Source organism: Platalea leucorodia (genome assembly GCF_965183815.1).
Source record: "Platalea leucorodia genome assembly, chromosome: 4".
NCBI classification, from domain to species: domain Eukaryota; kingdom Metazoa; phylum Chordata; class Aves; order Pelecaniformes; family Threskiornithidae; genus Platalea; species Platalea leucorodia.
Genome location: NC_138826.1, coordinates 8567335 through 8581506, shown reverse-complemented (window position 1 = coordinate 8581506; position 14172 = coordinate 8567335). Strand labels below are relative to the sequence as shown.

Sequence of the window (14172 nt, the reverse complement as noted above, 5' to 3'; positions counted from 1 at the left end):
AGGAGATTGTTCAGTCCAGATATTAAGATGCAAGAAGTTCACGTAGTAGCCATATAGTCAATTAAGCCATTGCTAAGCAACACAAGATACGTTCTTTCCCATTTATACAGATTGTGAAATTTATGCAGATTTAATGCTTGTTCTAAAATTATGAGTTTGGTACGGTGCTCAAAAGCATCCTATGACATTTGCTATACTCTACTTACAGAAAGAATGAGCATGTCATCAAGGCAGAATCCCTTCTCTGTTCCCATTTGGTGACAAAACATATAATCCACTCTATACATGTGCTCTAACAGAGCAAACATCATGAATGATGTATCAGAGATACAGTATTACACCTACTGTTTTGGAAAGCTGTCTTGCTTTTTTTTTCCCCCTACTGGCAGCATGACAAAACACTGTCAAAACCAGTGTTCAGAGTCATTTCTGTCTGATTAGCAAGTAGTCAAATATTTATTCATGATCTGACTCTGAATATGTCAGAACTGCATATTAAGTTATCTACGTTTGTGCGCAACTGAACGGTAGTTATCTATTTTTTGGGGACTGGTATGCATGTTTAGTCGGCTACTTCAATTAAAGGGATGACCCAAGAGAAGTAATCTGCCAATGTCATTTTTGCTCCATTTTTTGAAAGTATTTAAAAATACTAATAAAAAATATGCCTGCACCAATTTTGTCAGAGACCCCACCAGAGGTCTCCAAATTGGGAGTTTAGCAAGGCAATAAGGAAGAGACACTGCAGATCAAAGATCTTATCTTTTGCTCCTGAATTTTCATGGTTATTAGTATCCTTTTAAGCAGCAGTACTTTGAACAAAGTAACCTACGTAAAAGTCAATTTACTTTCTAATCTTAAGAAAAAATAAGGAACAAAGAGCATAAATTTTAAAAAATTAAAATTACATTTATTTTAAGTTAGCTGCCTGTTATGCACTAAGTTCCATGTTTTTAATATAAACTAGGATCATTTCTCCATGACACAGCTCATTTTTCAGAGCCATACAAGTGTACTGGTGACTTAAAAAAAAAAAAGCCACTGAATGTGTCAGAAGCACATACATACAGACTGGTATCTAACTTCTGTGTGGTACTTTCCACAAATAATCTGCAAATCTTTTTCTAAACAAATTAACTCTCTCTTCTCGTCCTCCTATCGATGCAGTTATGTGACCACAATTGATAGAAAGGAAGTCATTTGCTTACGCTGACACTGACAGGCAGTGGCAAAAAGCAGAACAGAAGTCACCCACAACTTCCCAGACCCACAGGCAGAGATAGCCTGGGCCATACTTCCTCCAATATCAGGTTTGATTCTGCAAAGCATAAAGTAACATACAGAGAGACACTAATGAGCTTTCAGGATTACCCAGCCCTGCAATAAAACGAGGAGTAATTTCTTCCAGTATTGGCACTGTAAGCAAACATAACCATGAACTCTGTATCAGTAGATCCTTTTTTTTGTAGAAGAAATGCACTTAGGGCCTCACACTTAACCACTTGAGTCCAAGCACTTAAACAATTAAGCAGGACTGCTTACACAAGCACACCAATTTGCAGGATGGAGGTTCTTGGATGGAGAATACTTGCATAACAAGTGAAAATCCTCCAACCCTGAGCATGTGCTTAACTAATTTGCCCGACTGGGGATGTAATCCCCATGTGCTCAGGGCCAGAGGATTTTCAGTTGTTATGCAAGTATTCTGAAAAACATCATACCAACCTTCAGAAGAAACACACAGAAGTGGCTAGAGATATGCAGCTACAGGAAAGAAGTCTTGTGAGAGAGAGGAGCAAGGAAGAAAGAAGAGGAGAATGCCAGAAACATCCTCAGAACATCTCATTTCATCTCAATTTTGGCGACAAAATTTTTCATTGGAATTGCCTTTGAAGAAAAAAAATTTCTAAATAAAAATGCAGCTCTAGTCTCTTCATTCTCCCCACCCCGCAACCTAAACAAAGCTTTGTTGAAGAAACACCAAACCTAGCAGGACTTGGGTTCAGGGCAAAGCTGGAGAGGCCATTTTTCATGCAGTCGACAGGCCTGGTGTGGAAATCCTCACATGTGATGGAAGCCAACAATCAGCACAGGCTTGCAGGGGGACGAGACAAATTGAAGGAAGAGAGCTGTGGAGGGCAGAACACATGCAAACCCCATGCAGCTGAGGAGTGCCCAGGCTGCAAGTGGTTTGGAGACCAGAAGAGTACTCTGTGGAGGTGTTATACATGCTCTTACACTCCTCCCTCTCTGTTGCTGTCAGAGACAGGATACTGGGCTAGATGGACTCTTGGTCTAATTCATTCTCCTTTTCTTCTGAGCTCTAGGAGATGAACTGCCGCAGTCTTCCAAACAGCAAAAATAGAGGACAGATTTCCTGGGATATCTGAGGCTCTGGTGTAGGACAGCAGAATGGGAATGCAGCAAAAAGCACAGTAAAAAAGACAAGAAGGTCAGTGGGTAGGAGGGAGTGAAGCACAATATGCTGAGCTCAGTGGAAATACATGTACTCATTGCTGAAGTGTAATGTAAAGATAAGCTTCAAGTTTTCTTTAGTAATGAGAAAATAGTTAAGGACAAGGTCTTCCCAATACAGCCTTGAATTGCAACGTTTATAACAACAGGACTAAACATGACCCTTCAGAAATGACTTCACAAAAAGCTAAATTAAACCTACACGCCTTGGCAGCTAACACGGATTTGAAAACTAACATGTTTCTTGCATCTTCAGCTCACTAATACTGGAGAAAGGAGAATTTTCTGTTTACAGTACAGTGTAGCGCTGTCTCCTCTGCCTTCCTCACTATCTAGAACTGATAAGAGGCTTTTACTGGCCACAGTTTCTTTTGGCAGGTATCTACTAAAAACCTTTTGCACATTGACAGGGATTTGTGCAACACAACACCGCCATCAAATCTCTCAAGAGTTCTCTGTTCCTGTTGGCTTCCTCACAGAAAGCAGGTGTGTTGAACGAACAAGAGTCCTGGGTGGGAAGAGCTACCTGACTGAATGTGCTTAATTTTACTACTAGGAAGACAACATATCATAATTACAATGAACAATCTAGGAAGCGGTCATTATTTCTTACTCCAGTATCTCTGAATATTAAAAAATGAAGCCTGCAGTGATGTATGAAGTTCAGCCCATACATTCAAAGCCTCTTTTCAAGTTGGACAGGCACACAGATTTCACAGAAGGATACGTGATATGCTGCAAACCTGTTCTATGCTGCAGTGCCATTCTGCAAGTTGAGATAAGACATCTTGCTCTCCTATTAAAAGTTGGGGGTGGGGGGGAGGGCAGGGAGAAAGACTTCAAATACCTTCAGAAATCATATTCCCACATTCTGAATTTTCAGAAGGGCTGGGTGAGGGGAGGAGTTATTCTATTTTCTGTTCAGTAAGTTCCACTGTGCAAATCAAGTCGTAATAAAACAAGGTTTAGATCCAAGAGAAACAAGTTTTCCTAAGAATATCTAAACACTTGCGTTGGTCTATGCTCACATTGTAACCATATGCAAACTGGCTACAGCAGCAATCATTTAAAATATATTTATAGCAACTTTACTGGAGTGGCACAGCTAGAATAGCTGCTAGGAGTTGCATTCATTGCTCCTTAATACATATAGGTATACAAGTAGTACTTATGAGTGACACTGGAAGTAATCAGCTGAGCTCACAAAAGCAGACAAAAACCTCCCATAGCCAATAAGGTATTCTGATATTTAGCATTTTAGTATTAAAAACATAATCAATAGATACAAACCTCCTCTTTCGTTTTCTTATTCTCTGCTCTAAGCTCTTCATATTCACCAATAGCTATACAAGGAAAAAAAGAAAAAAAGAAAAGTGTTAATATTGCAGCACCTCCTTTACCCAAATTAGCTCGCCATTTCATTCATTTTAAAGCTCTTCTGGCTATCTACACAAACTTCTTAAATAACATGGGTCATAAACTTCATTAATAGCCTATAGATGAACTGGATATCCTTTTAGAATTGAAGTAATTGGAAAGTGTCTGAAAAAGATGGTGGCTCCCAAAACAATCAATTTTTGATCAATGGAGAGTTAAACAACCTTATTGACTGAGTTCAAAAATTACAAGGTGAATGTACTGGCTTGCAGTCACCATTTTAAACCCACACTGGCTCAGGTTACAGATCAATGCTAGAAAGCATGATTAATGCAATACTGTTACACATATGTACCTCCAGAGTAGCTGAGCACCTTCATTTATTTATTTATTAACATTTTCTCCCAACAAGAGTCCTATGAGAGATTTTTTTTCATTAAACTCCACAGTGGAGACATGAAAAGATTGTATGATTTACCCAAGATCACACAAGAACTCAGCTGCAGGGATCAGCAGGGAAGGGATCAACCTCCAGGATGCTGGAGGTCCATCACTTCAAACCAGTAAATAATATGCAGAAACAACCGATCAGCTACCAATTCAGCTTCCAGTTTATTGTGTATTTTTGTGTGCCACCCTTGAACTTTTTATTTTACTGCCTTAGGGATGTGCCATCATCACCGCAACTTCCCAATTCTATTGTTCTTTCAGTGTGTCCCATATGGGCTGTTTGGCCTTCAAGACCATAGAAATTTTATTGTCACTAGAAAGAAGCTGAATACACCTCCAAACCTTAAAGAAACAAACCTTGTTAGAAAGGAACATTTTTCAGTCTTTAAGATACATACTGCAAGAGTAAAATGAGAGGGCTGTTGACATTACTCTACATCTTATTGCAGCCCCTTAGTATCTCCTCAATTTTTTTCTTGTACCTAACAGAAGCCACACTAGCATACAGGTGTTATTTCAAGCCAACTTAATTAAAACTGGATAAAGGGTATGGATATATAGTTTTCAGCTGATGATAGCAGAGATGTTGGAGTTTCATCTTAAACTTAACATGTCTTACCTTACATCTGAAGACACGAACATGTAGATTCTGGTAGACTAGCCATCTGAAAACCTACTAGCCCTTTCTAGCTTTAGATAAACTTTTTCAAACAAGAAGCTCTTACAAATAAAGTTACACTCTACACTCTTGTGACGTCCCTCTTCTCCCCCCTCCCCAGCATTTCAAAATCTGTTGAAATAAAACTAATTCAACTCACTCCTAAAAGCTAGGTCCATGGCATCACTGTTCTGCTTGCCTTCAGCATGCCTGTTACTCTCAGCAGCAGCACAGAAGTACCTCTGATGTAAAAACCTCAAATTATCCTAATTCCTCTTTTCTCCAAGATCTCTTCATTTTAGAGACGCAGAACTGAGGTACATGAAGTCTGGGATACAGACAGCAGTATTAGCTCCTGGGCTACTAACTCAAAACACAGGGCTCTGCTCCTCATGTGCCCGGACCAGCAACAGGGAAATGGCAAGACCCTGCAGACTCTATTAACTAGAAAGGGAAACTGAGGAACACTAGAAATCTCCTAGCCAGAATCTCAGCTCTGCTGTTACTAGCAAGTGTTGAAAAATGTCCAGAAAAAGAGAGTCAAATAAAACCACTGAAAACAAAGTCACAGGCCACATGCAAACGCACAGGAAATCTGACAATTTAAACAGATGGGAAAAAATCCTCACTGCCGCTCACCCAAGTAAAAAGGTATATCGAAAGAGTAGAATGAACAAAACCAGGTTTCTTAAAATGTGGCCTGCATCCCTGCACCAGTAAAACCAAGGTCGCTCATCCATCCCTTTACTTTGTCCCCACTTCTCCTTACCTACCCCTGAGACCCCTACCCACCTCCCATACTCAAGAAGCAGAGAAAAACAGGTAGATGAATGGGGACGAAACCATGCTGATGCAGTTGCTCTAAGAAAGGGCACCTAAAGTGAAACAACATATTTCCTACACAAGAACACAAAAGCTATGCCTCTTGATCACTGTTCCACTTCTAAGCCATTTCCCTGTTCCCTTTAGAAAATCAAGGGAAGAGATTTCTAGCATCCAGATGCAAGAAAAGGAATGAAAACTGTATCAACAGATACAATTCACGTTTCTTCATACTTGAAAACTGCTGGTGGTTGCTTGCCTTTAAGGCAAACTCATACTTGCTATTCAATACTTTATAAATGACTGAAAAATGTAAATATAGATTTGCCCCACCCTTGACAGCTTTCCTCACATGCTCTGTGAACAGAGAACTCTGAATCATCAGCCCTTAAGGCACGGATACAAGAACAAGCTACCAAAAAACAAGGATACGAACTTACACAACGCTCCAGCAATCCCCAGTAAGCGCTCACCTGTGTGAGACTGGGAATTAAACTGCCTGTTCAGGGCAGCCTTGCCCTCTTTTACTGCAGACGGTAATCCATGGCATGTCCGTCGTGGAATGCAAACACAAAATCATCAGCTACTCCACGCTGCAGTCACACAGCACCTTTCTTCAGTGCCTTTTTACCGTGCCCACCCCCTTACTGTCACTGCAAAACTTAGTTCTTCCTTCAATGCAGCTAATACGTAGTAAGGATCTGGTATCTTAAAATAAGATTGTTCTTCACAGATGGCAACCTCTAGATGATGCTCCCATACAGATCCCATCATTCAGATTTTCTGGTATGGATTTATTAAACACTAAATCTAATGAAGAAACTACTGTTTTTATCGGGCCTGGAAACAGAAATAATAATTAAAAAATGACTATACACATTTTCTGCTTTATATCAGATTCTCTGCAAAGGCAGAAGATGACTTAGAAGTTATGAAGTATGACTGGAGAGTTGGATTTTTTTTCTTTTTTTGAACATTGAGGGGGCTATTGGGAAGTTTTTATACAGAGTTTTTCAAATGTTTTATGTACAATGAAGGTTTGAGGCCATCTCAAAAAAAGTCAAGAGTCTACATAACCCTCACTGAAGCAGTAAATGGCCTAAAGGTGACAATGATCTCTTTGCTCTAAAACTACCCCAGAACAACTAATACCAGCAGCGCTAGGCAACACTTTACATGTTCCAAGCGTCATATAGATTATTGAGCCTTAAAACCACTTTGGTAGTTTAGGAGGTACCGTTATCACTCATTTATAAATTGACAGGCCATAAATCCTGTTGTATGAGGACTTCCCTAAACCTTCTCTGAGAGACAGGACTATTTTTTCTCCTTAATCTATGAAGGCTCTCAAACAATATACGCAACAACAGTACCTGAGCATCTCAAAACTTCGTACATCTCACCTTGACTCAATCAGATTATGCTATACATAAATTACCCTCGAATAAAGATATCTCTTTCCAATAAATTAGTGGTGAACGAAACAAACAAGTGAAGATGCTTTACTAAAGGTGCTACTAAAATTCCAGAATTATACATAATTTTCCTCAAAGAATCAATATTGTAGCATATATCGATAGTAAAATGCCTATGTTGTATTCATTAGCCTCCAGTGAATCCTGAAGAACTATGATAAATACATATCAGAGACCTCTTGAGATACTGTCACTGTCTAACGCTAACTTAAGTTTATCCTTAATAGAATTATTTCTGATATACAGCAGTATTATATAAACAATTTATCAGGATACAAATCACATTTCTTTGCTACAGGCTATCTTCATGCAGTATGAGGGCAACACTACAACTTCACCTCAAGACTAAGGAGAGAAGAACAGAATATTTGGGGCTATAGCTCTTAACCCACCCAAAACATATTCCCATCCAACGCTGTTCTTATTGTAAAACAGTCAAGCCACAAAATAGCCAACACGAGTGAAGACAGCATGCTCCTTCATAACACAACCATGCTCACTCACCAACTACTCACTCCTCAGCTCAGTTGGCCAGAAGGGACTGTCCTGCCAACTTGTATCACTGCACTTTATCCATATTAAATTAAGCAGGAAACATTGTATACAGAAGCTCTTATAATTATATCTTAGTCTTTTGATTTTTAGTTGTGAACCTGTGTCTCCTGAACCTGGATTTCCTGACAGAAGATATGCATTATCTAAATTAGATGTTTTATATATGAGATACTTATTATGGCTAAAAAGCACTTATTAGTGAAACAAGGTCATAAGGGTAAAATTATATAATGACTATAATTCATAGTGAACAACAGAAAAGACACCTTCACTTACACAGTGAGGTGGTGAGACTCTTCCTACTCTTTTTATTAAAAAATTCATCAACCCCTTTTCTAAAGCTGTATATTAAAAATACAAATTAAAAAAGCAACATTAAAAATGCTACATATATATACTTTAGCATTTATATTGTAAACCAGGGTGGCCTTCAAGTAGACTGAGAGCCCTTCCATGCCAAATCAACGAGTCATGCCACTTCAGCATTTCAAACCTACTTATTTAATCAAAAAGTAAGTAGAGCTGTCAAAGGCAGCAAGTGTCATTCCACTATTTATTCTTCTAGACTGCGGACCAGGCATGTCTTTGCTGGTACACGCAAGAGAAAGAGCTTACAGGGCAAGAAGTCCTTGCTCCAGATGAAACAAGCTATCCTAATGAAGTCATTTTTTGTTGGTAGAAGTAAACTAACACTGGCTTTCTGCAGGTTCGGATATATCATTAGAGAGATAATTACCCCTGACAGCAACACTGCACCAGCAGCTTTAATGGCACTGCTGCCACCACCCTCCTCATCCCAGTGTACTTGGAAGAGCCAGGCCAAGTCTGGTGTACAAACCATCTCTCAAACAGCAATGGCTTCCCTACAAGCACAGCATGCACAAGACCTGTGAACTGCTGTCAAGAGTACAGACAAAAGTCAAAAGGGCTCAATTTTTCTCTTGTTCCCCATTTTAGGCTCAAAGATCCCTTTCGCTAAACCCAGGCGATCTCTATTTCAACTGGACGTGGTGTGGCATCAGCAGCACCAGCTACGTGCAACCTAATTCAAATGCCTGGGCAGCATTTTTAAGATCTCCTGGGCGTCCATGAAAGAGAGATGGAGCTGAGGAACAAGCCCTTATGGGCTTGTGTAAAGGTGAACGTATGTGATGGCATTATACCCGTTACTTTACAATGACTCCAAATCTTGAGTTGGAATATATAAACCTATTATTAGGCCTAAAGCTTACATGGCCAAACCAAGCTTTTGGTCACCTATCAGTTGCGCTAGCTGATACCTACCAGATTCAATTACCAAAGAGTTCTTAAAAAAAATAAACAAATAAAAATCGCGTGTAAATATACAAAGGTAAGCATTAAGTACAAATACTGTAAGTCAGATCCTGCATCTGTGTTCTCACGTGCTTTGATTTCACTCAAACCTGTAAAAGTGTGTACAAAGAATTTTTTTTAATGAGACCTCAAATTTGCATCCTGCAATTTTACAGCTTCCTGGAACTGGACAGGGAAATTAAACACACCTGATAAAGCCCAACCACTAAGCTCACATCTAAAGATTTGCCCTCACAGGTTTCTGAAAACCAGATATGGTTCAACACAAGAAATTGAAGTGGGAAACACTTTTAAACTCTAATAAATGAAGAAAACATTCAAGCAGGTTGGGTTCTGCTGGGGAATGATGACGACTGTGTATGAACACCCACATACACAGACACATGGGGGGAAAAAATAACCTAGAGAGGGGAATGCAGCAGCCTACAAGGTATCCTACCCTAAAAAAAATAATTCCTCTGGTCATAAAAATTACCCCTCTGCCACAAAGAAGAATAAATTTGTCATATCACATCAAGAGCTTGCCAACAGCATATACTTAAAAAGTACTACTCTCAGATATTTATGCCAGATTAGCCATCTGTTCTTTAGAAGATACATGGTCCTCTTACTCAAAGTTTGTGGCACTTTTTTTTTTTTTAAAAAAAAAAGAGATCAAATAGATCTAGAGAACTATGGAACTAGAGACTGGAAATCATCACATTTCATTAAATCCAGCCAACAAACACAGAGCAAGATAAGACCTTTAAAACCAATTAAGAAAACCCAGGCAATAGAAACATGTTAATATATGTGTAGTTAACAGTAGTTGTTAACCACTGTAATTTAGCAAAGTGACCAGAAATGCAACTATGACAGTGGCAGCTGAAGTGTAATTTTACCTAGTTTATAACTCCAGATGTTTTTGTTGCAGACTCCTGTTTTCAACTGAAGAAAGAAGTGCCCACAGCAGAAGATGAGTCTGTCTTTAAGAGCAAAGTACCAGCAGTGCCAATAAAACCGAAGACAGACAAGGCAACCTTCCAGGCAGGTAACAAACCCCTGTTACGATGCAGCTGTTAGTCAGTTTGCTACCGTTCCTCAGGTTCTACAACCAACCGTTAATAACACAAGGTTTTGCTCACTTGATTTTGTTTTGTTTCAATTTTAAGTCTTGCCCATAGGAATTTTAAGGGCCAGTTGAACTGAAATGTGCAGTGCTTGAAATATCACTTAGAGTACAGTTAGGTAACACTAATATTCATAGCGGAGCTGCTTTATCTAACCAAGCCATCCCAGAAAGCTATTCACAGGATTCAAACTCAAACAATACTTTTAAGTCCTAAATATCATCAATACAGAGATCGTGTTTCTTCATGATGCTCACCTTAAACTTGGTAATGGAGCAAGCCAAAGAATGATCAGTATCAGGTATCTGAGCGTAACACACAGGACTTGGAAAATTCAGTGTGGGTGAAAGATAAGCATATCTTGCACACAGACAGCTTCGGTGTCCTTGTCACCGCTCAGAGCTCTGCCAAACAGGCAAGCGAATTTGCCCAGACACCAGTCAGCATCACAGCTGCCACTGAGAACTGAGCGGGCAGCTACGAAACACCTGCCTCAGGTTCAATCTACTGACCTCGTTTAGGGAAAGCACGAGCAGTAGTTAAGACATAACAGCAGTCAGCCACCGATGCTGCTGTTTGCCTTCCCCTCTACCTTTCGCATCACTTCTCAGACAGTTTACTTACCTGGTGTCAGGCAAGTTTCTCAAGACTAGGAAAACACATGCTGAAAGAGAAACTGAACAAGGGCTACTGAATGAATGTTCTCTGAAACCCCTTCAAACCAAAGGGTGTTTTTTCAGGTATCTGACTACAGACCATAATGTTACAGTAATCTGAAGCCATATGCCACTTTGAATGCAATAAAGACAGGACTCCTGAAAAGTAGGTACACCCATTACCCCAAATATTCAGAGACAGCAGATCCTTCCACCAACTGCATTTACTTCCAAAGTAATACTGTTATCTACACCTGGAAGCAGTAAAGAGGAAAAATAAGAGACTTTTTTCCTCCTCTTTTCATGCTGCCCCTGTTTAACAGAGCATCCTAAAATTAATTGCAGAAAGTTGTTAGTATCTAAAATAGTCTTTGTTTTGTTATCAGTAAGAATGGAGGGGAAGCTATATATCCAAACTTACAGTATATAAAGAGGAAGCAAATTTACTTACCTACAGTAACAATATTTAGGTCATTACTGTTAGGATAATTTTATGCATCTCATTACCTTTTCATCACTTGCACTCTTTACTTTGGGCACCTCAGACTTGTCAGTTGACATAATTTAAGTACGGTGTGCTATCATAATTTTGCATTGTTTTAGATGCAAAATAGCATACAGAAGAGTATTTTCAGAAGTTTTCGACTGGATAACTTTTCACCCGTATAAAACAACTTTCTTGCCAGCCATACAATCACAAAAACATCTGTTAGCCTCACAACAACATATTACAACTCCTACATTTGGGGACAAACCTCCATGAAGAACAGTGCCTTACAGGACAGGGTCTGCCAAGTACAGTTTCTATTTCAACAGCTTAAATGGATCTGGGATGGCCAGTCCTCAAGTTACAGTAACTTTCCCTTGAACTAATTCCTGCAGTCCCATAAAATGTCACTAGACGTTAAAGGATACTCAGCCTACTGGAGCAGCAGACTTTCAGACATCAAAACTGAAGCCCCAATCTAACCAATTTCAAGAGGCTAGGATTTCTCTAAAGAATAACCCAAACTTGCCTTTTTTGCAACTGATTATTGTCATTTTAGCAACTGTCTTTTTGGCACAGACAACTCTTCTGGAGCCAACAGTACTGGAGGGAAGCAGTCAGTCAACAAAAAACCAGATTTTTAGCCTTATTTTTTGGTCCCATATTATCAAAACACACAGCTGTAAGATTATCATGAATTTTATACCCATTGAAATAATTGAAAGTCAGAATCTACCCAGTGCAGCTGGTAATCATGAATTTACAATGCTGAGTGTACAGGAACAACCAAAAAAAAGAAGTGCCAAAGCAGCTCATAAATATCCAGCTGAAATTTGGTTAAGAGAAGTTTCTGTTATACAGCAAGGGTGACCGAACGTATTTAGGGTCAGAATGAATGACAGAAAAAGGGGTGCTCATCATACCCCTGTAATTCCACTCTTTTACACAACTTGGTCTAACAGGTCCTTTCCAAACAGCTTCTCCCAGGCTCGCAGGAGACCAGGAGAATGCAGCTGTGGGAATTGCCAGCTGCAAATTACAGCACCTATTGTGCATGAAGCTGCGAGATAGGAGGCACGCCGACCACTTGATGCATGCTCAGAAGCAGATGTCCACAATTCAAACGTCTGGTAATGATGGTTCTTCAAATGTCGCCTACCTACTTAACCAAGGTAGAAACTTTGCTGGACCAGCCTGGTTGGGGGATAGACTGACCAGGGAAGTTAAAAAATGGGCTGCCTTTTGAGCATCCAAGCTCTTTTCCATGCCCCTTCTTACAGAAGATGAAATATTACAGTGCGTTAGTTTCCGAGCCAAACTATGCACTCATGAAGCTAAACATCTACAAAGCTGAAGTACCAGACTTTCCTACAAAAACACCGAGTGACTCACACAGGGAACCAAACCAGGCCAGGACAAGTGGTTCCTTTCATTTACACTGGAACTACAAAGGCTCTACAGAAACTTATGGCGTATCAGGACGAGCCCCGAGCTACCAGCGGGAAGTTTGCACGCTGACGGGATGGAGGGTGTTTGATGGGTTGGGTTAGTATCGGATTCTGCAACGCAGAGCGGGAGATGGGACACGACGCCCGGTTCAGCACAGCCAGGCACTCCGTGTGATGCTCAGCTCCACAGAGACAGACGGACGTTCCCCGCCTGGCGCCGGACAGACATCCGGGCTCACCGGTACCGCCGGCCGGGGGATCCACGCCAGCCGTCCGCCGCGCAGCCGTTACCAGCGCGCGGGCCGGCCGGAACGCCGGGCAGCAAGGCCTGGGCCGTCGGCAGCGCCAGCCCATGTGCTGCGGCAGGCAGCCTCCTGCCCTCACCCCAGCCCACCATCGCCCGCCGCGACGCCCGCGCGCCAGCCCCGAGCACCCGCGGGGAGGCGAGGCAGCGGGACGGGCACCGACACGGGGAACAGCCAAAACGTTTCGCTCCCCACATTTATTTTGTTAAGGTTTTTTTTTTTGTTTTGTCTGTGTGGACAGAGAAAGGCGCCTGGGAACGAGAGGGGACCCGATCGCCGGGCCGGGGGACGCCCAGGCCGCAGCCGCCCCCCCCGGCGCAGGCCGCGCCCGCCCTGCCGCACCCCGTCCCCGCGGGCGCGGAGCCCTCGCCTCAGGCCGCCTCACGCCGCCCCGCGGCCGCCGCGCTGCCGCCGGCCGAGCCCGGGCCCGCGGCGGCGAAGGGGGAGCCGCTCTCTCCAGCGCCGGAGGCGGCGACGGCGCCGCCCGCCCCTACCTTGGTCCTTCAGGCTGGCGAGGAGCTCCAGCTGCTTCTCCTCGTCGGAGCTGTTCATCCTGCCCCGCCGCCGCCGGCCAGCGGCTGCCCCGCTCCGCCTCACCTAACGCGGCTTCACCTGGCAGCGGGCGGGCGGCGGCGGCCGGAGCCCCGGGGCGCGGCGGGCGCGGGGAGCGGCCCGGCCCGCTCTGCACATGCCCAGACTCCCGCGGCGCCCCAGTGAGCATGTGCGAGGGTGCGGGCACGGCGGTACCTCAGCCCGCGGGCGGGCACCGGCTGGCGGCCGCACGCACGGCCCGCGCACGGCGGGGCTCCGGGCTCCTGTCCCCCCCCGGCCGCTCCCCGGGCCGGGCAGGGCCTCGGAGGGCTGCTCGGGGGGAGGAGGGAAAAACCCCCACCAACGGGGCACCGGTGAGAGGAGACCTGTGTCCTCGTACCCGCTTGGCGTGGTCCGGGCGCCAGCCGCCCTGGCCAGGCACAGACGGGCCCTGAGCGCCCTTCCCCCCAGCCGCCGGGCAGGGGTCCC

The 14172-nt window shown here is 42.9% G+C and overlaps 1 protein-coding gene across 1 annotated transcript in view; it reads right to left on the bottom strand.

Annotated features, from left to right (window-relative positions):
• Window positions 1-13704, bottom strand: part of SHTN1 (shootin 1) — a gene marked incomplete at both ends in the record, with an annotated part of 67532 nt that extends 53828 nt beyond the window's left edge. Inside the window, 2 exons of the mRNA XM_082308472.1 lie at window positions 3766-3818; window positions 13647-13704. Of these exons, the coding sequence (XP_082164598.1) occupies window positions 3766-3818; window positions 13647-13704 (111 nt within the window). The remainder of the gene's footprint in view (window positions 1-3765; window positions 3819-13646) is intronic.
• Window positions 13705-14172: the final 468 nt, after the last annotated feature.